Source organism: Pangasianodon hypophthalmus, chromosome 1, assembly GCF_027358585.1.
Source record: "Pangasianodon hypophthalmus isolate fPanHyp1 chromosome 1, fPanHyp1.pri, whole genome shotgun sequence".
Lineage (NCBI taxonomy): Eukaryota > Metazoa > Chordata > Actinopteri > Siluriformes > Pangasiidae > Pangasianodon > Pangasianodon hypophthalmus.
In genome coordinates, this window is record NC_069710.1 from 27,329,165 (window position 1) to 27,351,637 (window position 22,473).

General features: G+C 37.5%; 1 protein-coding gene across 2 annotated transcripts; it reads right to left on the reverse strand.

Annotated features, from left to right (window-relative positions):
* Positions 1 to 1,001: 1,001 nt before the first annotated feature.
* On the reverse strand, positions 1,002 to 22,320 carry cul2 (cullin 2). Of its 2 annotated transcripts, none has more exons than XM_034308008.2 (21): positions 22,179 to 22,320; positions 20,488 to 20,626; positions 19,467 to 19,569; positions 19,238 to 19,332; positions 18,530 to 18,635; positions 16,212 to 16,294; positions 15,942 to 16,038; positions 15,581 to 15,691; positions 13,758 to 13,920; positions 12,314 to 12,438; positions 11,786 to 11,893; positions 10,713 to 10,772; positions 10,431 to 10,559; positions 9,010 to 9,096; positions 8,590 to 8,742; positions 8,258 to 8,335; positions 6,722 to 6,788; positions 5,309 to 5,511; positions 3,172 to 3,273; positions 2,961 to 3,077; positions 1,002 to 1,703 (listed from the first exon to the last, which is right to left on the reverse strand). In XM_034308008.2, the coding sequence occupies exons 2-21, from the start codon at positions 20,604 to 20,606 to the stop codon at positions 1,572 to 1,574; spliced, it is 2,238 nt and encodes a 745-aa protein (XP_034163899.1). In that variant the 5' UTR covers positions 20,607 to 20,626; positions 22,179 to 22,320; the 3' UTR covers positions 1,002 to 1,571. The 2 variants fall into 2 exon arrangements, with proteins under 2 accessions (XP_034163899.1, XP_034163901.1); XM_034308010.2 differs by having other exon boundaries at positions 20,488 to 20,629; positions 22,179 to 22,301.
* Positions 22,321 to 22,473: the final 153 nt, after the last annotated feature.

Below are 22,473 nucleotides of genomic sequence, written 5' to 3' on the forward strand. Positions count from 1 at the left end.
AAAAAAAAAAAAAGCAAGTAAATCATGATATATCAGAAAGTTTCTCCTGCAGCTGTGAGTTTGAGATTCCATGCTCATTAGCAGACTGCTCTTCCCTCCAGGTCTGGCTACAGGTCATTCCCAAATGGCTGAAATATCGTTAACATTGTCTCAGTAAACATATGGAATTCAGGTTGAGTCAAGGTCAAGGGGTGTTAACTGGAATCATTTGTGAGGCCTTTATTCCTGTTTAACTATACTGCTTAAGTGTGAAACTGGAGTTAGAATAAGCAGGATTTTTGGCAGTACCTAAAACAGAAAAAAAGTTGCCAGGTTTGGGACTGACACATCTGTGATCCAGCTGCTAATTATGCTCCATGTTGCTTTGGACATTTACTAACTAAAGAGGTTAAATTTTATACCAGGACTAATTTATTACAAATATTTTGAATTGGCTGTTCAAGTACACAATTCTTCACTAACTTAAAAACATTTACCACATATTTTATGAAACATCTGCTGTAATTCTTCATTCCTGTTAATGCCAGAAATGGTCATCTCTCTACTACGACCCCTTCTGGCAACAACTAAAATTACACAAATGCATCCTGGCTGGATTTTAAATAAGCTTTTCTGGGTAAACTCATATGACATCAAGTGAAACCACAAAACTCCTACCCTTAAATAAGATGACAACGTAACGCCTCAGCGTGCACAAAACATGCTTTGCTGATGACGCACCCACTGTGGAAATGTGCGCTGAATCAGAAATGCCCATATGGATCCTATTTGAAGAGGATCTTCATGCCAAGAAGTAGCACAAGCCAGGCTGTGGAATAGGGCTTGGACCTGAAATGAGACGTTTTAACAGAAAACTACCTCCAGACTGATGAAAAGCATAACCTCCTGGGAGCATTTCCTTCTGTAGAGAACTGCGTCAATATAACAGCACTTCACTAAGACTATTTCCTCATAGCTATCACAACCAATCCGTTACTTTCTAGAAAACATTCAGACAATCAGAGTTTTTCATTTGTTTATTTGACAAGCAGCAGTATTTTGTCACCTCATTTTTTTTTTTTACATGTTGAAGGTAAATACAATTATCAGTATAACGGTTTTATTACAATAGTCTTTTTTTCCTCTCACTTTGATATATTTAAAAAAGAAGAACACACTACAACTGCAAACGTGAGAAAAGAAAGCATGGTTGTTTTTCCTTAGCCACTTTTTTAAAACTCTGACACGTCCGTTTGCTCTCTTGGTTTCTTGGTTATGGTTACATTGTTTAAAAATGTATTTTTTTTAAATCAGTTTGCGCTTGAATAGCTATAGGCATTATTCTCTTTTTTTTCGTTGACGCACGGGGGCGTGGCACTGGTGATGTTGTAAACAGCGTAAAATCAGAAAAGGTTTTGGGCTGGAGGGAGGTGTTTATGACTGCCTGGGTACGTGGAGGCCCTTCTCCCCCCTCCTCAGATGGAGGCACAGTCCCACTTCATCCTGCAGGGAGACAGCCTGAACCAGCTGCAGCCAAAAATAAAGACATGGTTTACATTTTGACCGCCAAGTGTTTTTTTTTTTTTTTTCTTTTATGCCACATAGCTGTACTCGTCTGCAGAGGTCTGGCTTCGCTCTATGTACTGCTTGTCGATAAGCACTTCGATGCACTTCTTTATCATGCTGATACTTGGGTTGAACCGGGCTTTGGACTGGTTGATCACCTTAAAGGGAAAAAAAATAAAAGAAATGTTGAGGGTTAAAATAAACATGACATGGCTGTTCTACAAAAATGTCATCAGACAACAAAGAAAAGGTAGAAAAACATTTGTTTACCTCCATCAATAAAATCAAGATTCTATGAATATGCAAATGAAATTTTGCATACTAGAACATGATAGGCTGTTACATTTTATGATGTTACAACACTCCCCTGTCATGAAACTTACAGCTCTCTCTGTGTTCACTGCAGGGATCATTTTTGCAATTTCACAAGATGTTTTTTTTTTTTTTTTTTAAAACAGCTGACATATACCACAGTGCTGTTGAATTCTTGATTCTGATTGGTCAGAACATGTTGATTAATTTTCTTTAACAACAGCTCTGACAATAATGCTGGCTGTAATTCCTTCTATAATGTTTCTACAGTAGGAACTCATGCACAGGGACTTGTATGGCACATACATAATCTAAGACTAATAATAAACAAATATAAAAGATTTTTTATTGTTATTTAACAAAAAAGTATAATTACTGATATGGTGAATCTTTCTGTAAAGAGATGTTTTTTAAAATTTACGGAGGGAGTCTCGAGTGTCAGCACTTTGGCTGCAACACACCACCCTGACACTGATTATTTTGCCGTAACAGCACGCCCCATCCCACGTGTTTTATTCCTTATTTAAACTATGTGTGAGTATATGCACACACACATGCATGTGTGAAAAGTGCACTGGTCTATGAGGCTGAACAGTGGAAGTGTAGGTGTACAATTTGTGCTCAGGCTGCACACATGTATCAATGTTCATGAAGACATATTAGGTGACTGTAGTTGACAACAGATTCTCCCACTCCAGATGTCATAGCTCACCCTGCAGGAATTCAGGGTTCCCTACAAACTGACCTCTGGGCCAAACCTCCTGGTAAAGAAGGCACTGATTTATACCCTCTGCTAATAATACCCATATCTTAATGATACATTTGCGGGAGTAGAAAGCAATACAAAATGACAATGAGCTTACAATTAATATTTTTCAGCTATGAGTAAGTAACATATACAGTAAAATATACAGTACAAAGTCTATTTAAACGAACTGGAAATCTGATCTACACTTCTTCATACAACATACATCATATTCATAGAGTTCATATTCCTCATAATTCTTGATCAACCCTCCACTCTTGCTCAAACTTTACATTTTATAGCTCAGTTTGGACATGCACATACACACTCACACCCAGAGTAAATGTAAGTGACTCACTTCTTGTATAAGTGCATTGTGTCTCAGAATTTTCCTGGCTTTCATGATCCTCACTATAGCAGCCTGTAAATACATTTTCCTGTCTTCATCCACGGCACTCCTTGTCTGTTCCACCTCCTACACACAAAATACAAATCCAGTCACACAGGTTCAGTATTACAGACAGCACGTACTGGACAGATCTGTCAGTGCTGTGAACACAGTGCTGTACCTGTGGTGTGTCCCGCTGCATCGAAGTCGTGATCTTAAACTTGGTTCTTTTACTAGTGAAACTCATATTTAATGAAAAAGTAGATTCAGCCTCAATTTCCTCCTGGAAGCATAAGAAAGAGTATAACATTAGAAAACACTTTTCAGCCTGATTATCAACAAATGTATTTGGTTTTTCATAAGTCATACAAGCAATAAAGGAAAACATGACCAATGTTTTAAGTACAAGTTTGAATCAAATGAAAACCTTAATTTTTTTTTTTTTAATTTTGATTTGTTTGTAGCAAATAGGTGTCACAACACTTTATCAATGTTCTACATAATCTCCATTTCATTCCATGTGAACATGCAACTTTTAAAATCTTCAAATGACTCACCATTGTAGTTGGTGACAAAAAAAATCTTTTAGTTGTAGCTAATAGAAAGGAATAATGGAGAAAATACTATGTACTACACTTTTACTACACGCATTTATAGAAACACACTACATGGCCAACAGTTTGTAGACACCTGACCATCACAGCCATATGTGCTGCTCACTGAATGTTTTTTGTTTTCACACCATACCATGTAAACTCTAGAGACTGTTGTGCTTCAGAGTCCGAGGAGAATAAAGTCCTCCTTGCAAATGTCAGTATGTGCAAATGCAATTACTCTACATGGCCATAAGTTCATGGACACCTGACCATCACGATCGTAGGTGTTCTTCCCCAAACTGCTGCCACAAAGTTGGAAGCACAGAATTGTATAGGATGTCTTTGTATTCTGTAGCATTACAGTTTCCCTTCACTGGAGCCATACTCAAATTAAGCTCCTATGATGAATTATAAGTTTTGTCAACATGTTATGAACATGACATTTATAAAGATACCTTTACGCATCACGAAATCACTACTAGATTTCAAGAATGTAGCCAGGATGTAGAAAAAAAAACAGAATCATCTAGACTATATGGACAAAAGTTTGTTGCCACAAAGTTGGAAGCACACAGTTGTATAAAATGTCTTTAGCATTAATGCTAATGCTGTAGTATTACAATTTCTCTTCACTGGAACTAAGAGGCCCAAACCTGTTTCAGCATGACGATGCCCCTGTGCACAAACCGAGCTCTATGAAGACATGGTGTGGTTAAGATTGGAGTGGAAGAACTGCAGTGTCCTGCACAGAGCCCTGACCTCAACCCCACTGAACACCTTTGGGATGAACTGGAACACCGACTGCACCCCAGGTCTCCTCACCAACATCAGTGCCTGATCTCACTAATGCTCTTGTGGTTGAATTTGCCAAAGTTGGTTTAGAACAACTCAAGAGTCCTGCCTAGAGCCCTGGCCTCAACCCAGGTCAGGTGGAAATTTATTGGAAAGCTGTCCCAGCAGAGTGTAGGCTGTTACAGCAGCAAAGGGGGAACAAATCTATATTATTGCCCATGGTTTTGGAAAAAGATTTTCAACAAGGCTGTGATGGTCACGTGTCCACATACTTTTAGCCATATAGTGTATGATCTAAAAATGAATACTGGAAAAACTGCAATGAAACATCTAATGATCACATCATCACATCTGATCACATCATGAGATGTTTCATGTTTCACAATGAAACATCTAAAAACAACAAAAACAGCTAATGTTTTTAATACCATTAGAAAAGGTCCATATAAAATCAGTATAAAACCAGCCTTGTATCTTCATCTTGTTTGTCATGTGGATTTGCTAGCAGCTCTGTTTTACTACGTGGAAGCTAAATGTGCTGCCTAATTTATGTCTGACACATCCACACTGACAGGAAGCACTGACAAAGTTGCATAATGACACATGTTGTGCCTAGTTACAAATTTCTGTAAATAAATTCTGATCGCTGCTGTTTACGTGACTCACTTCTGAAAGCATAAAGCAGTCTTTGAGCAATGTGAGCTCATGCTCCACAATCCTACAGCAACAGTTTTGCAACAGTTAACAACAAAAGTTAAATTAATTGGCTGTCTTTGTAACTTTGCTCAATATAAACTACATCTAAGTATCTCTACTGGTTGAAAAATTTACCCGGAATCTTGTTTACACTGTCACCACAACATAAGAGGCTAGAAGAGTGTTTATGCTGCATCTGGATCAGGAGTTTAAGAAGCCTCCCTGCTGTCTTACTTTCTGTGAGTCATGGTTGATCATCTTGACATCCAGCAGGGACTTGATGGTTTTCTGCAGCTCTTTCTCGTTCATCTGCGTGCTCTCCTGCAGCTCTTTATAGCTCACCGTCTCACTGTTGTTAAACGCCAGCAGCACCGCCATCTGGTAGGTGGTAACCATGGCGACGTAGGGTTTGGACAGGTAGTTCATCTTCACCTCACCTGAGAGATAGAGAGAGAGAGACAATGTGTGAAAGGGAGGGATTATTAGACTGATATCTGACTACTTATCTGACAGGTCAGTGATGTTTTCTTTTCCAAAATAAGCACTCGTGGTGTTATAAAAGAGTGGTGACATTGCCTTGAGCAATTCTGTACGATGTTATCGCTTTATTCACTGCAGCTACATTTCTGTTACATTTTTAAACAATGAGTCAAGAAAAAAAAAAAAAAAACAGTTCCAGTGAAATGACGTTCCACTGAGATGACAACCCATACTTGCATGGCCAATCATGTTCAAACAACAACAAAACCACATAATATCACTGTGTGAACGTTAAAGGATTAAGATCAACACGTTAGTGAAACTTTTCCTGTGTGCGTGTGTGTATGTGCGCGCATGTTTTTCTGGCTGTTCCATAAATAAATTTAGTATTAAGAAATATAGATTGTTATAATTTTATATATACAGTACATCTGATAGTTGAAGTAGAAGTGTATTTGTTGTGGCATTTAAAAAGCATAAGGATAATAATTACATTTAAAAAGTTAAGGATATTTGCGAAGACGGTTTCTACATGACAGAAACTCATCATGGTGAAGGATTTGCATTTCTCACTCTTGTAACTACACATTATGTAATTACAGAATAACTGATGGTAGTGACTGAAAAACAAGCTTCACAATGAATAACTGAATAATAAACAGAGTGTTTAAGAGCTTAATCTGTACAATTGTGTGTAAACAGGTTGGTATGGGTGTGTGTGTGTGTGTGTGTGTGTGTATGAGAGAGAGAGAGAGAGAGAGAGAGAGAGAAAACACGGTTGGACTGCGTGCATGTTTTGCTGCAGCTCGGTGTGGTAATAAGACGATTGCAGGGTGAGTAACTGTGACTGTCTGAACATGGAGAATGATGCCAGAGCAGCTAATTGGCTCTGTTTCCTACCATTACACCACTACAACAATGTGTTAATTAAACCCACCACAAAACACTGCCTACATCGCAGTAGCCTCAGAGGCTTCACCCACCACTCACTGCACCGTAAATGAAAAGAAACGGCTGAATTTAAATCTCTAAATGACTTCAAGCTGTAGTTTGAAGGTCTCAAGTTCTAACCCTATCAGTGAGACATACAACAACATGAACCACAGAAATCAGGATCTTAATGCACTCTAATGAGAATTATGTTCTGTGTGTGTAAATGCACCGTACCTGTGCAGAGGTAGTGTAGCCAAGTGAGCTTCCTCCCGCTGAAATTCTGGTTATAAAACAGCTCAAACTAGTGGAAGAGAGACATCAGCAATGAAGTATAAACTCAAACTCAAAGGGTGTCATACAGGAACAATTAAACTGCAAGTTTTAGTCATTTGGTTATTGTTAATTAAACTACAGTCATTTTTGTCAACTAAAACTAAACAGTTTTAGTCAGTGAAAACTAAAGGTAACCACATGCAATAATTTCTAAATCTTTCATTCCTTCCTAAGTGACAGAGTCAGATCGATTTACAAGTGCACAGTGTCGTTACAGGCATATGTAAGCCTTTCTCTTTCCAGAGAAGACTTGTCTGTACACCAGTGTGTGTGTGTGTGTGTGTGTGTGTGTGTGTGTGTGTGTAAAATCCCAGCAGTGCACATATACATCTTAATTCTCTGTAAGAGAACCAAAGTGATTGTGCAAAGATGAGGGAGGAAATGTTTTCATTTTTTCTACTCAACCAGTTTTACATCTTGTCATTACATTTCATAATATATTTTGAGATGGGTGAATTATCATTTATTATTATTATTTATTTATCATTCAGTTTTTTTCATGGAAAAAACATTGTCAACAAAATCACCAGTTTTCAGCCAGCCTTCACTGCTATTAATGACTGACTTAAGGCCAGTGCTGTATTTGGGGTAATCAGTCAAGTTTTCAAAATGGAGCCAGTTTTAGATTTACTCCACACACACACACACACACACACACACACACACACACAAAAGACAACTCATGGAACACACTTTCACTTTCATACCTTAAGTTGTTAGTAACCTAATTATGAATCAGGCATAATGCCTCAGGTGGTTAGTCTATAGCATGACATCACTACATTTCACCAGGTGTCTTCATTCACACAACCTCTCTTAACAAAATAATTAAAGCCCCAGAAGCTGGTTGAAAATAGATGAAAACTAATGGAATATAAATTTGGGAAGTGACAGAAATGAGAAAACATTTATTTAAAATACAAAAGATTTGCTTCAGTGCAAAAAGCTTTATCATGCATATGTGGGATATTTCTCCATTAACCATCTGGATAGAATCTTTATCTTTAATTCTGTTAAAATTGTAATCTATAATTTAATCATTTTCAAATAATCATACGGACAAGCCTCGAATCCTACACTTCGTGAACCCATGAAGTGAGGGGAAATAAGTATTCTGACACTTTTTTTTTTTTTTTTTTTTAAATTATTTAGTATACATCCTGTACATCAATGTATGCCTACATATTATCAAACCAACTGGACTGATAGGAATGTTTAAGGTCTTTGCTCTGCCAAGCTCTGTAGCTTTTTCCTATCGAGTGTTCCTAACCAATTGCAGCATCTTTTATAATGACACCTGGTGCACAAGAACATTTGTTTTGTGACACTTATATCTACAACTTAACTGTACACTTAGGTTTCAATACAACTGTATGAGGTTTGCCTTCCTTCTGAAGTCAAGATAATTCTGTCTATCTCTCGGAAAAGGTAACTCACCATTTGTACACTCTTCTCGAGTTCCTGAGGGATGGCAAACGTAGATGAAGGAACCTGCGTGAGAGGCCATGCACCCGCCTGCAATACATGCGCGCACGCACACACACACACACACACACACACACACACACACCCTCTTACTTCACAGGTCTCCCAAAACAGTGACACTTGAGTGAAATTTGCTGGTTAAGACATGTTTGAGATATTGAATGTGAAATCACCAGTTCTTCATGCTTCGTGAACAGATTTAAAGCACTAACGTATCAGGCCCAGTGTTTACTTTCCTCCATCTCTACATATCTGTGTGTGTGTGGCCTCTCTCACTGTCTCACCTGTAACACGTAGATCTGAAAGCTGATGCCCAGATCCACTACGGTCTCCTGGGTCTTTATGAAGTTGTTGAACTTGTTGTTGAGATCGGCACTAACGCTCATGTCCGTGTACATTCTGTGTAGTTTGCTTGTAAACTCATAGCCACAAGCTTGCTGCAAACCAGAACAGAGAAGGCGACAGAGTTAGAAAAAAAAAAGGAAACAAACAAGGACATAGTATTCACACTTTCATCTGATAAAGCCCTTCCTTTCTGCAACTGCTTGGGCGTAATGACAGAGCTGCTGTGTAGAGAGAGAATGGGGCGGGGGGTGTTGGAGGCTAGTTATTATCACAGTTGAGTCACTTTACAGTGTGGACTTTATTTTAGAGTCACTTGAGTGCAGAATTATAGGTCAAAAAGAGACACACTTTGGTCTTACCTTTAGTTTGTTAATCATGGCTTCCTCAGAGTCCATGGATAATGAAAGGCCATGTATTAACCTCTTAGCGAGCATTCTGGCATAAAACTAAGAGAGACACAAACAGTGATAAAGTGAAACAACTGGTTTCTAACATATTCTAACACTATATACAGTGGGGTTGAAAAGTCTGAGACCACACTGAAAACCTGGGATTTTTTTTTTATTCAAATATTGGAAATAAACAGAAGGTTTTGAATATTTAATATTCAAGATTCTGCACTATGTCTATATCCCTATTTAACTGTAAGCAAATTAGTGATCATGACCATGTTAACTGCTTTGTACAAAAGGTCAGATTTTACTCATGTCTAATCTCTTCTACTGAAGCATGTGTTCAGACGACCCTCCGGTGGATTTGATCCAAACTTGATCATAAGTTTTTGCGCAAACTTGTAGAGTCCATGCCAGCTCGAGTGCACACGGTCATTAAAGCAAAAAGGGGACGTACTAAATGCTAAGAAACTCTGAAATTCACGTAAATATTTCAAAGATTCTACTTTTCACTGAGGTTATTGTCAATAATATAATTTGAAATGAATACTGTTGTATTAAATTAGAAAAGAATACAAAATACAAGCCTTTTCACTAGTGCTCTCAGACTTCTGGACCCCACTTATGTGTGTGTGACACAAACATGACTTTTACATTTTAATTCAAGGCAAACAAGTTATGGGAGTCTTTAACAAACTTAAGACATCACAAACAAAAAATTTCTAGTAAATTGTAACGAAATCACAGAACTGTTGCACCCCAAAGTAACACCCCATGGTCATAAATGCAAAAGTTGCAAACTAACATTTGAACATTTTAATTAGCTTTATTTTATTACATTTGCAGTTTTGCTCAATTGCAATATAAACTGTATTTGAGAGTCTCTACTGGTTGACAAATTTTCTCTGGTGTCATTTGTACCCATGGTTTTCAAAGAGGGGTCCATAAAGCTTAGGAAGGGGGTCTGTTGTGGTGAGATTCACAACTCACCATTATCAAAGTTATTATATTTAATACTGACTTTCTATAGTTATTAGCCTGTTGGACTGGTCACTAGAATTGAACTGGTTTAATCCAGACCTCAATAATATGTAAACAAAGGAACAAAAGTTCATGCAAGAAAAACTCAGTGGCACAAATAAATAGCCAAAATACTATTACACACTTTTGCATAATGACCCTAAGATTTGAATAGTTGGAATTTGTTCATAAAATAAATTCGTAATGAGGGTGACCGTGGATTTTTTTTTTTAAACAGTTAAAGGGGTTTGAGAGTCCCTGATTTACAACACCACTAGGATAGACAACAATTTCCACACACCTGAGAATGTTTAATACTGAAAGACCTGCCCCTTTGCATGCTGAGGCCTCGTTCCTGCTGAGATTACCTTTTGAAAGACATCTTTGTCATCAATGTACTTGAAGACAGTGATGAAGCTGGTAAGTTTATCCTCCACCTCGTTCTCCGTCATCCCCTTTGCTGATTTCTTCAGCAGATTGTCACAGTACTTAGCAAGCTGCAGACATGAAATCCACATGCCGGTTAGTGTCATGGTGCAGAGAAAGGGTCAGTTTTAACAGATCATCATACACTGCATTATTAAATAAATGTTAAATAAAATAAAATAAATAAATAAAAAAAACACACACACACACACACACACACTCACCAGTTCAGGTGCTTTACAAATGGATTTGGGCTCTCTGTAGTTTACTACTGATGTCAAAGCCTGAAAAAAAGTACATTTATAAATCATCAGTTTGTCATTTAAATATGGTTATGAAGCATACCCTTTAGTACTTTAATGGTGTCTAGAAATATCCTAAAGTTAAATGCCATTAAAAAAAAAAATAATAATAATAATAATACCACTTCAAATGTCATGTAAGTTGTCCAATTTGCAGTTATAATAGGCTAAAAAGCTTTTTGAAGATCTTCAGTGGAGTTACTGCTGAACACATGAATTAACTAAAAATCTAAGACTACATAAATGAAAGGAAATTAAAGACAATTTAATAGTTTGATTTAGGCCTTTGATTTAATGTAATTTCAGAGAATTTAAGATATTTTACAGACATGCTGACCCTGTTAATGTTCTTAATGTCTGCTACTGATGTCAATTATTTTAATATTTTAATAATAAGATTGTCTACTACTACCACCACTTGTTGTAATTATTATTATTATTATTATTATTTATATAGAATTATTTATAGTATTTACAGTATTATAGTTTATAGACAACCATACAACTGACTAAATCGTATTTTCCTGACACTATGATGCCACCTACTGGTTTAAAATCATGACCTGTATTAATATTATGGAAAAGGGGAAAAAAAAAAAAAAAAACCCACAACAATGATACCCAGTAACAGTCTTTTTATCTATAAATACAAGGGCAAGTCAAAGGATCTCATTAAAATCTAAATAAAAGTATCCGGACACTCATTATGCACTGGAACACTGAATAAAATGGAGATTATGTAGAAAAATGATACACTGTTGTAATGTGTATACGCAATAAACAATGCAAAATAAAAAAAAAAATAAAACAAAGTTTTCATTTGACTCAGCCTTGTACATTTATCATGTTTGATTTTTAATGGATAAGAATTTATATTAAGCACAATCCTGAACATGCCAATCTACAAGCTAACGGTGTTCTACGACCCTGTATAAAAACTTCTGATTTCTCTTTATGTACATTTAATAAAGTTTTTGTGAAAGGAGGCTGTGTACCTTGTCGAGTGCACTCATGAAGTGCTGGTCCCCATTTAGCACTGTGTTAATCAACTGGACAAATTTACTATGAACCTCCAACACGGACTCCACAAACTGAGTTGGCATCTGCAGCAAGAGGGGGAAAAGGAGAACTTCTTAAGCATGTGGTAATAGAAAACCAAAAACAAGCAGATAATCCTTTCTTTATTCAATAGAATTAAAAGATTATCCCAAGTCTGTCAAGTCAAATAACAATATGTCCATGACTAGACTTCAGGAAGTAAAAAAAAAAAAATCTATTCACTTGATTTCCAGTTAAAAATAATAGCTGGAAGAATAGCGGGAATTAGTGACAGCATTGTAATGTTGCGGAAAAGAGGCAGGTTTCAAACATGTCCGGCGTCTCCTTCCAGTAAATCAGATAATCACAAGGAAGCAAAGACATGGGATTTACAGCCTTATTCAGTCATCCAATCAGCACAAATACACAGTCCCTATATACAGTCAAAACAACATTCACATGCATCCTTTCACACACAGACTCACGTTTTCCTGAGAGAGGTTACTGGTGGCTCGGAGCCCCTCGTCACGAATGTGCACCTGCAGCTCCTGGATCATGTGAGGTAAGCCACTGGCGACTGCCCGCAGCAGTGTGTACATGTTCGCCATGTCTGAAAGCAAGCCAGCACAAGCCATGTCAAATCCCAACATCAATCAGTGAGACGGGTTTGGGTTCCTGCACGTCAGACTGCTCAGAGGAAAAGCAGGGTCTTTTTTTTTTTTTAATTTATTTATTTTTAACAACAATAACAAATCAAGGCTAAATGTCACAGTTATTCACACACAAACACTTAATAATTATGGTTTTACTTACAACAAAGTATGCTTCAGACATGGTGAGCAATACAGTATAATACACTAGCTAGTTTTGGGAGGGATAATGAATATAATCATACACGCTGCACTCAGAATTCTGACTTGAGCAGTACTTATGCAATACTTACAGTGAATGAAGAGCAACAGTATTAGTACAGTATAGAATTGGAAGAAAAGAGAGATACCTACAAACAGACTACAGAATCAGAGTACAAATTGTAAGCTCTCTTCATAATTAATGCAAAATTTTTTATTTTAAATATATTGACAGAGAAACACACACACACAGCATCTGACCACCTCTCTCTGTTTCCCCTATAACCAGCTGTTGCTACCAACATGCCACAGCCAGGATCTATTTTTAAGAGGATAGCACCACTCAGAATAACATGTCATGTCATTACTGCATTCCCAAAATGACTTGTACAGAGTGTATGCATCCGCAGACACAAGCCATGCCCAAATAATGTCATTAAGATTGTTAATAGTGTTTGCTGGTAACTGTTGCTTGCTTGCTGTCAGTTTCCCATTAAATACTGTTAATCAATACTGATACTGTTTCCACTGAAGATCATTTCTGATTTGTTTTTGATTTACTTCACTGGAAAAGATGTAACATGAAGTATAAATGCAAAAAAGAAAAATTAGACTGAAAGCATTAGGAGTGACAATTAGGACTAGGAGTAATTCAAACAGAAATAACTGAAGCGCTCAAAGCAGCTCCTAAACCTGCAAACACTTAGCGTTAGTTGACAAATCACAAAACAGTTAAATATTGGAGCTTGTGTTTGAAATACATGGCCAAAAGTATGTGGACACTTGACCATCACACCCATATGTACTTGTTGAACATCCTATTCCAGATTATTCCCCCTTCGCTGTTATAATGACCTTATTATTATTATTATTATTATTATTATTATTATTATGTGGTACAAGACTGTCCAAACTTCTACAGAAATAAATAACGCAGAAAAAAAACAACTACATGAGTTTGAACATGAGCTCTAATTATTTAAATGTGTTTACTGATGCAATTCCTTTGGACCTAGAATTAAACATATTACAAGCTAAATACTAGTGGACGTGGCTGTGAGAATTAAACAGTACAGACCATCTCTCTTTTCTTGTCTGACGATGTTCTGGCACTCTCCATGCAGAAACTGCAGGTGGTCAGCCACCATCCTCTGCTGGCATTCATGGATCACTTTGGCATAGGAGCTTGGATGCAAGTACTTCCGACATCGCACCTCTTCGTCTTTCAAACGCCCTAAAACCTTTAGACAAAAAGCCACAGACAGGAACGATTAAAGAAACGGGATTATAAATAGTACATTAATCTAAAGGAGTGCCTTGAGCAGGCGAACAAGTAAACCTTGCTGAAATTTCCACTAAAGTTTAAGTAAAAAGAAAACAGAGGCTTCTTCGTTATCATGACTAAGTCTGATAACAATATTCATTAAGATAGAATACTGCAGAAATACGACAATAAACTTGATCTAAAACACAACAAGCATAACCCACAGGGTTTTCCCAGGCCACTAAACATTTAGCACATGCCTTGGTGAACATTCCAGAGCACCTACACATCTTGTGACATTATGACTGAAAGAAATGCTAGTGGAAATGCATGTTATTATTGCACTTAGCAAGACCAAAAACAATGCCAAAAAAAGCATAAACATGGATCTAACAGTTAAAAACAAAACATGACAAACAAAAAGTGATAACTTTGGGTAAGAACAGGGGTGGATAATACTTCAGTAATTTTATTTCATTACTATACTTCAGTATTTTTTTGGTGTATTAATATGTACTTTAGGAGCATTAAAATTGAATACTTGTACTTTCAGCTACATTTCCAAAAAGAAAAAAAAATTGAGGGTTAGCACACCTAGTCCTACCTCAGTAAAATGTTTCAAAGTGCCAGAGTACACAAAGACTCGTATAAAATGAGGTGTCTCCTTTGCCTCTCTAGAAGGCATGAACTCCATCTGATTTGAAGAACATGTTGAGCATGTGAAGTTTCACTAATTTGCTAATGTTAATTGGCTGTTTTCTTTGCTAATGCCAGGTTAGACTAGCATTGATTAAAGGTACTAAAATATAGTGGATATAAAAAGTCTACACACCCCTGTTAAAATGGCAGGCTTTTTTGATGTAAAAAAAAAAATGAAACCAAGTTAGACCATATCAGAACCTTTTTCACCTTTATTGTGAAATTGCAACATATAAAAATCAAGTGACAACCAACCAGAAGTTTTTTAAGGGAAATAAAAGAAAAACAGAAACTTCCAATAACCAGCTTGCATAAGCGTGCAGGTCCTTTTATAATTGGGAATGTGGCACTGTTCACAATCAAATTCTTGCCCAAAAAGATTCAATGCCGTGAGAAAATCTAAAGGTGCTTCAACTGAGTATTAATTTAGGGGTGTGCACATTATGCAAAATTATTCTTATTGCTTTTTTACTTTAATTTATAGGTTGCAATTTGACAGTAAAGGCAGAAAAGGTTCTGACATGGTTTCACTTCTTATTTTTACATGACAAAAACCTGCCATTTTAACAGGGGTGTATAGACTTTGTATATACACTGTAAAAGTCAAATTCTAGCTAATGGTAAATACTGCACACTTAGAGAGACAGAATGATGGTTTCAGGCAAAAATGACGCAGTTGCTAGAAGAAAAAATCATCTTGTAACAGTTTTAGATATGAAAACAACTGAAGTTCTTGCATTAAAACCATTTACTTTTTAATGCTTGAGTACATTTAAAAATAGGAACTTTTTTTTTTTTTTTTTTTTTACTTTCACTTGAGTACAATTTTATACTTCCACTTTTAACAGAGTAAGATTTTGACACAGTATGAGTACTTTCACTTAATTTCTCAATACTTTGTCCACCCCTGGGCAGGAAGGTACGGGTCATCATATTACCTTTTCCATATACTGAGAGCAGTTGGACTCTTGCAGTAGGTTGGAGGCTTCTTGTGTGTAGTACTCGCCTGTTTTTGTCAGAAACGGCCCTTCAAAAATCTCCTGATAAAACTAAAACACAGCATCAGAGGGAATGGTTCTCATGTGAGTCACATGTGCAGATACTTTCAGTTTTTGTCTTTTTTGTTTTGCTATACATCGTAAAACCAACTTATTTCAGATTCATTTGTCTTTAATAGCCTGTGAGTCACAGTTCACAACTGTAAACATATCCAAATATCACAGAGACATGTAGTTTCATATGAAACCTCACCAGGACACAATACTCTAACTATAGACGCACTATTTCACAGGCACTCACCTTTAGAGGAAACTTTTTCTTGTACTGTTCAACATGAACAAAGGAGTTGATAACCCCGTGGATTACTTTCTGATTCGGATGCTCCCCACACCGATCACTAGGAACATTTTTGCCAAACTCAGTATTACAAAAATAATACTCGCTCAGAATAACACTAAATCAATGCATAATAGAGAAAAAGTTCATCAAGATGAGACAGACAATATTAACTCATAAATGAATCATAAAAGGTGCAAAAGATGATCAACTCAGTCTGATGCTTTAACCTACTTTTTGATTTCTTTCAGAAGCATTCGGATCAGCATGGCTTGAAGAGGCTCAATCATCAGCTTCCTCCACATATCAAGTGCAAGCTGGAATTGTAATAAACACAGTCATATTTTTAAAAAAATAATTATTTTGGGTTTACACCTTAGAGTTTCCTGCATTTGATTATCTGGACGGGAAATATAAACACAGAAATGTCTATATAAATGCACTCGAGATGTTCAAGAAACACTTCAGGAGATCCGAGATGCCTTAGCTACACGTTCTCTAAGAAATAAAACACTTGGGGTGTGCTGTTTTAGGAAAATAATCAATGACAGGGTGGTGTGATGTGTTTCCAAAGTTGATTATTATCCTATAATAACAAGTAATACCACAGCAAACTATACATATTTTTTTATTAAGGACACCTTGTACTTTTTTTTCCATTTATAGTTACATTTAATGTGGTGGATCTTCCATAAAACAAGTTATTTTCCTGTTATTTCTTACTATGAACAATCATTCATCAGCCTCTCTTTTTTTTTCTCTCTCAAAGTTAATAAGACAAAATGCAGCTTGTCATGTTACTAATTCAACAGAATTATATATTGTCTCCATGCCACATGTATAAGGCATAAGGCATGTATATACACTCACCGAGCACTTTATTAGGAATGCTATATTAATACTGAGTAGGGCCTCTCTTAGCTCTCTGAACAGCCTCAATTCTTGTGGCATGGATTCCACAAGATGTTGGAAACATTCTTTGAGATTGTGGTCCACGTTGACTGGGAAGACCACTGAAGAACTCTGAACTTATTGTCAGGTTCATGAAACCAGTTTGAGACGAATTTTGCTTTGTCACATGGTGTATTATCATGCTGGAAGTAGCCATTAGAAGATGGGTAACTTGTGGCCATGAAGGGATGCACACGGTTAGCAAGAATACTCAAACAGGCTGTGGCATTCAAGCAATGATTGGTATTAACGGGCCCAAAGTGTGCCAAGAAAACATTCCCCACACCATTACACCACCTCCACCAGCCTGAACTGTTGACACAAGGCAGGTTGGGTTCATGGATTCATGCTGTTGGCGCCAAATTCTGACTCTACCATCTGTGTGTCTCAGCAGAAATCGAGATTTATCAGACCAGGCTACATTTTTCCAGTTGCCAACTGTCCAGTTTTGGTGAGTCTGTGCCCGCTGCAGCCGCAGATTCCTGTTCTTGGCTGACAGAAGTGAAACTCGATGTGGTCTTCTGCTGTTGTAGCCCATCAGCCTCAAGGTTCGACGTGTTCTGCATTGAGATGCTTTTCTGCTCACCACAATTATACAAAGTGGTTATCTGAGTTACTGTAGTCTTTCTGTCAGCTCGAACCGGTCTGGCCATTCTCCGTTGACCTCTTTCATCAACAAGGCGTCTGCAGAACTGCCCTCACTGGATGTTTTTTCTTTATTGCACCATTCTGAGTAAACTCTAGATACTGTTTTGCATGAAAATCCAAGGAGAATAGCAGTCATAGAAATACTCAAACCAGCTCATCTGGCACCAAAAATCATGCCATGGCCAAAATCAACGAGATCACACTTTTTCCCCATTCTGATGGTTGATTTGAACATTACCTGGAGTGCTGGCCCGTATCTGCATGATTTTATCCATTGCATTGCTGCCACACTATTGGCTGATTAGATAACTGAATGAACGTGTAGGTGTACAAGTGCTCGGTGAGTGTATTTATTTTCATATATAACAATTAAACATGTAAGTTTCCACAATCTGCTCCCATCTGTTTTCACTCCCTTCTCACACCCTAATTGATCTGTAGACTACAATGGTAAATAATACATCTGCAACCAGGTATAGTGCTATATTAAACCATCTAAACAAGTGTGTGCTTTCAATCATGGGTGAAGCTGACACCTTGCCCTTAGGAAATTAATAAACATTAAGCAAATTTGTGATTTCCAATGGCATAATAATTGTTTGCACAGAAACAGAAAAAACAAGGAATAGAAAAACAAGGAACAAGACAGGAAGATGATCATCAAATGTTAAGAGCTGATTTGCATGTTATGCACAATATAGCAATCAGATTTCAAAAATCGAACAAACACAAACAAATGTGGTTAAAATCTAATCCAGATACAAGACACATGACCTTGTTATGCCAAGTCCGAATTCCTGAAGAATCAGACCAAACCTTCGGTTATTTGGCATCAAACAAAGCTTAATCCGGAACTGTACGTCACTTCTGCATTCTCTAAACAAGTTTAACCCAACAACAGACTTACTGGAGCACAGTAGTTTGTCTTTGGGCGAGTGTGTGTGTTTTTGTACCTCTCCAATCTCCATCAGTGGTTCATTCATATCGACTCCTCCATAGCCATACTGCAGATCTGCTTCAGTCAGTTTGTTCTTCTTTATAAACTGTGTGTTGAGATACCTAATGGGAAAAATAAATCACTATGTAAACAGTGGCAAACAAACACAAACTGGACCACATCCCACAACATCTGGGTCAAATAGCGAAGACAGAAGATAAACAATTCCAGAGGAACGCTGAGTCACTGATGAGCGATATTGTTTCAATGTTGTTTCATTCCACATGGGTCACAGTGTCAGAATTCACAGCTTAATGAGGTGACCTTAAAAACATTTGGCCAAAAATAACAATTATACAGTTTACTCCTTGACCAAAATGTGTTTCACTGTAAAGTTTGCTTCATGTTTACTTTTCAGTTTCACTTTCAGTGTTTAAAAAAGTGTCCGTTAAATGCAATTAAATCACCATAATACACTTTCCGTTGAAGCAACTGGGGAAAATATTGGCCAACCTCTTGTATAAAAACTGAACTTGTACATAATCTTTGGAAGACTGAAGGATAGAGGCTTCTGTTTCCATGGCAGCCACTCAACCAATAAAAACACCTAGTGTTAAGCCCTTAATAAATGTAAAGATGTTACAAATGACGCTAACTGTACATCATGTAATGCTGCAGTTTACAGTTAGCTATGCTTACTGTAAGAAAAGATCTCTCTACACACCGATATAAGCAGTCCATGTAGTCAGCACCCTTACTGTACTCCTCCCAGTATCTGTGATACATCAGCAGCACTTTCTCCTCAGACTCCAGCACTTTCTGCAAAGAGAGACAAGCATCAGCGTGATGGCCGTCTCATCAGTGTAGTAGCGAGAAGTAAATGACGAGTAAATGTACAGAGGTAAATGTTATTACTACAGGTACAGGTGATGGAGTTTAACCTTAGTCCTTACCTTATATAGTTGACGGACATGATTTTCCAGAAACACTTTTGTCTCTGTGTATAGCCGTTCACCCAAGGGCTCTGGGTATGCAACACACAATGCGTAAATATCACTGAGACCTGGGGTTAAAGAAACTTTACTGATCACAGTTTGAATTTATAACGTGCGGTAGGATTTGCATTATTTGCTCCAAATATTTCCAAAGACCTTTAATCACACAGCAAAATCACCAGTGTGAAATGAACTTAGTTTTCATTTGTGTTCAAATGGATACACATGAACACAATAAGAGTTAAAGGAACACTCCAACTTATTCTCTGTCTACCTGCATACTGATAACCACAAACAATAATTTAGATGTTTTCTTGTTCTAAGAAAAGAAACTCACTTAGTCCAAGGGCAGATAATTGGGGCAGTTGTATAATATTTATGCATGAAATGTATTTTTGTAGGACACTAGGTAATTCTTAGATAAGATATTTAAAAATTAAGCTCAAAATCCTTATTAGTACTGGTCCCTTCAGTGACTGCATTTTCAGAAAGTGCCTTAGTCTTTGCCTGATCATGCACAGATATTACAAAAACTTTTTGGCAAGTCTAAGTAACCGGAATTACTTTTTACTCTACTCCTTCTGGGCAGCCAATTGGCTCAGCAGATAGTGCTGCTGCCTCCCCTGAGCTCGAGTTACTGTGTGTGGAGTTTCGGAAATTATTTCCATGTCCGTCCGGGAACAAACGAATGAATGTATTGCTCTGGTGTTTAAATGTTAATTTGAAACTTTTACTGACTATAATTCTACAACTGCCTTTAGCCTTCTATTATAGTTGAATTTTGAGTGAAGAGGTTTTTTGTTCTTCACTCAATACAGAGAAGTAAGTCAAAATCATTCTCTGTCAATAGAGATTGGGTGAAGAAAGGAAAGGAAAGGGAAAAAAAAAAAAAAAAAAAAACTGTGTGCCTAAACTCCTAAAGCATTTATTACACCAAACGAAGTGTAGCCTGTTCCCAAGCTCCTCTATGGAAGGATACGAGAAGCGGTCATTCCACGTAGCTCTCTCTACGTAATCCAGCATCACCACCGCCTTGATGGTGGTGAGCAGCTTGTTCCAGGTTTCATCAAAATCCACCACCCGTGGCTTTAAGGACATCGTGCAGCTTCCACTGCAAACTGCTGGAACAGGAAAACAAGAGGTCATAAAATGCCAACAATCAATTATCCACTATACAACAGTGATGCAATCACTAACCTTAGGAGTGGTGATGATTTCTTATACAACAACCACTAAATACGTGACAAATGATCACAGAGTGAATGACAGAGTTTCCAGAATTAGGGACATTATCTGTTACCACGCAGACGTCAAAAATTTTAAATTCTAAAGAAAGACTAAACATGATGCCAGTCCTTGTAAAGTCCCCATGAAATGGTACGAGAGCTGTGATTTGGTTCCCTGTCTTGGTGTATCTCCTTTTGAAACAGGAAGTCAGAGTGACAGAGTGATTTACACCAGGTACACGCCACACCTCACCGGCAAATGCCAAAAAACTCTTAGCAAACTATTTAACTTAAACGAGAACGACATCCTACAAAACAAGATGGAGTGTGATTTTGGAGCCGCTCATGTGTGAGGTCTACTGTCAGCGGCACAGATGGTGACGGAGAGCTACAGGTTCGTCACCGGAAAGCATCTGACTTACTCTTACTGACAGAGAAACGATGAAGATGTATAAAGACAGACTTGTGTTCTCAGTGACACTCCGGGTTTGAACAGCTCCATGCTGGAAAAGTGTCCATCACGTAAACACCACCTCACACAATTCCACACAATTCAACCAAGAGATGGTTGGAAAAGGGAACGGTTTGTGTGAAGAAAAACAGTTTGCTGCTACCGAGCTGCTACTGTAGAACAAGACCCGCCTCTGGGGGCGGGACATGTACATTCTAGAGAGCATTTAATTGGATGAACACAAGACTAGTACAGAATGAATCGTCTAAAAAAATGTTAATCATTTTCTAAAAATGTTAATCATTTTCCTGGAAGTGAGCTACAAAATTAAAACATGAATATCTCCAAAACTATATTCGCTGTTGCTGTTTTTGTGATAGCCATACTATGATATTTGTGTTCATCACACTAAGTGAGAGCTGTGAAACTTTTGATTTCAGGAGTAGCTAAAGGAGAAAGCTTTATAGAAACATGATGTTAGAGCAGAAGCCTGACTGAAGTGTAACACATCTCAAAGCAAAGTGTGACGCTTGGATGAGGCACAAATATACAGTAACTAGAGAGTTATTAGATCAGTGGTGAAGATTATTTTGTGACTCTTTACGACAACAGGCGCATATTTACGTTATGCTACTCAGCTAGCGAACTGACTGTACACAGGCCCGGCTAGTTAGCTACATAGCTTAGCTTTAAGTGTTCTGCCGTTCAGTTTTGGTTTAAAATGCTGGAATTAGCACACAGCGCACTTTGAGTGTTTAGTGAAAATAACTATGAAGGCCCACACTCTGGTGTTTGAGTCTAGCTGCTGGAGTGTCCGTGTACTCGGAGCCGTGTTGCTGAGTAACTCCCCAACTTAGCCGAGCTTTTAGCCTCCGAGCGCCTGCGACCAGCTCTCCTTTCAGCCGCTCTTTCATCACATTCAACATTTCCAACACCGTGACACACACGCACACCACTAAGAGGGACGGTTACTCTATAGAAATGTCATGTTACCTTGACCAATGTCACTGTGTTGAATAAAACTTCCCCCGGCTGTCAAAAAAAAGCTTCGATAGCTTTCACTTAAACCTCTGCCATCGTCCAGTCTCGAGGAACAAACTACTGCTCCGGTCAGAGGGGTTTCAGAGATAAAAAGAGAAATAATATACAACAGTAAACCACCAATATCACCATACGTAAGGTTTTAGAAATGAGATAAAAACTTTTTTAAAAGATTAAGTGGATAAAATACAATTTGTAGTTTAAAATATCTTATTTTTCAAACAAACTTTTTTAAAAAACTCCCCTA

Bases quoted from the DNA above. Each gene is read 5' to 3' on its own strand.
- cul2 (XM_034308008.2), bottom strand. From the start codon at position 20,606: ATGTCCTTAAAGCCACGGGTGGTGGATTTTGATGAAACCTGGAACAAG. The intron at 12,439-13,757 runs GTCTGTACTGTT...GCTTGCTTTCAG, and splicing joins CAGACAAGAAAAGAGAGATG to ACATGGCGAACATGTACACA. The intron at 8,743-9,009 runs GTAAGACCAAAG...TCTGGTTTGCAG, and splicing joins CCATGATTAACAAACTAAAG to CAAGCTTGTGGCTATGAGTT.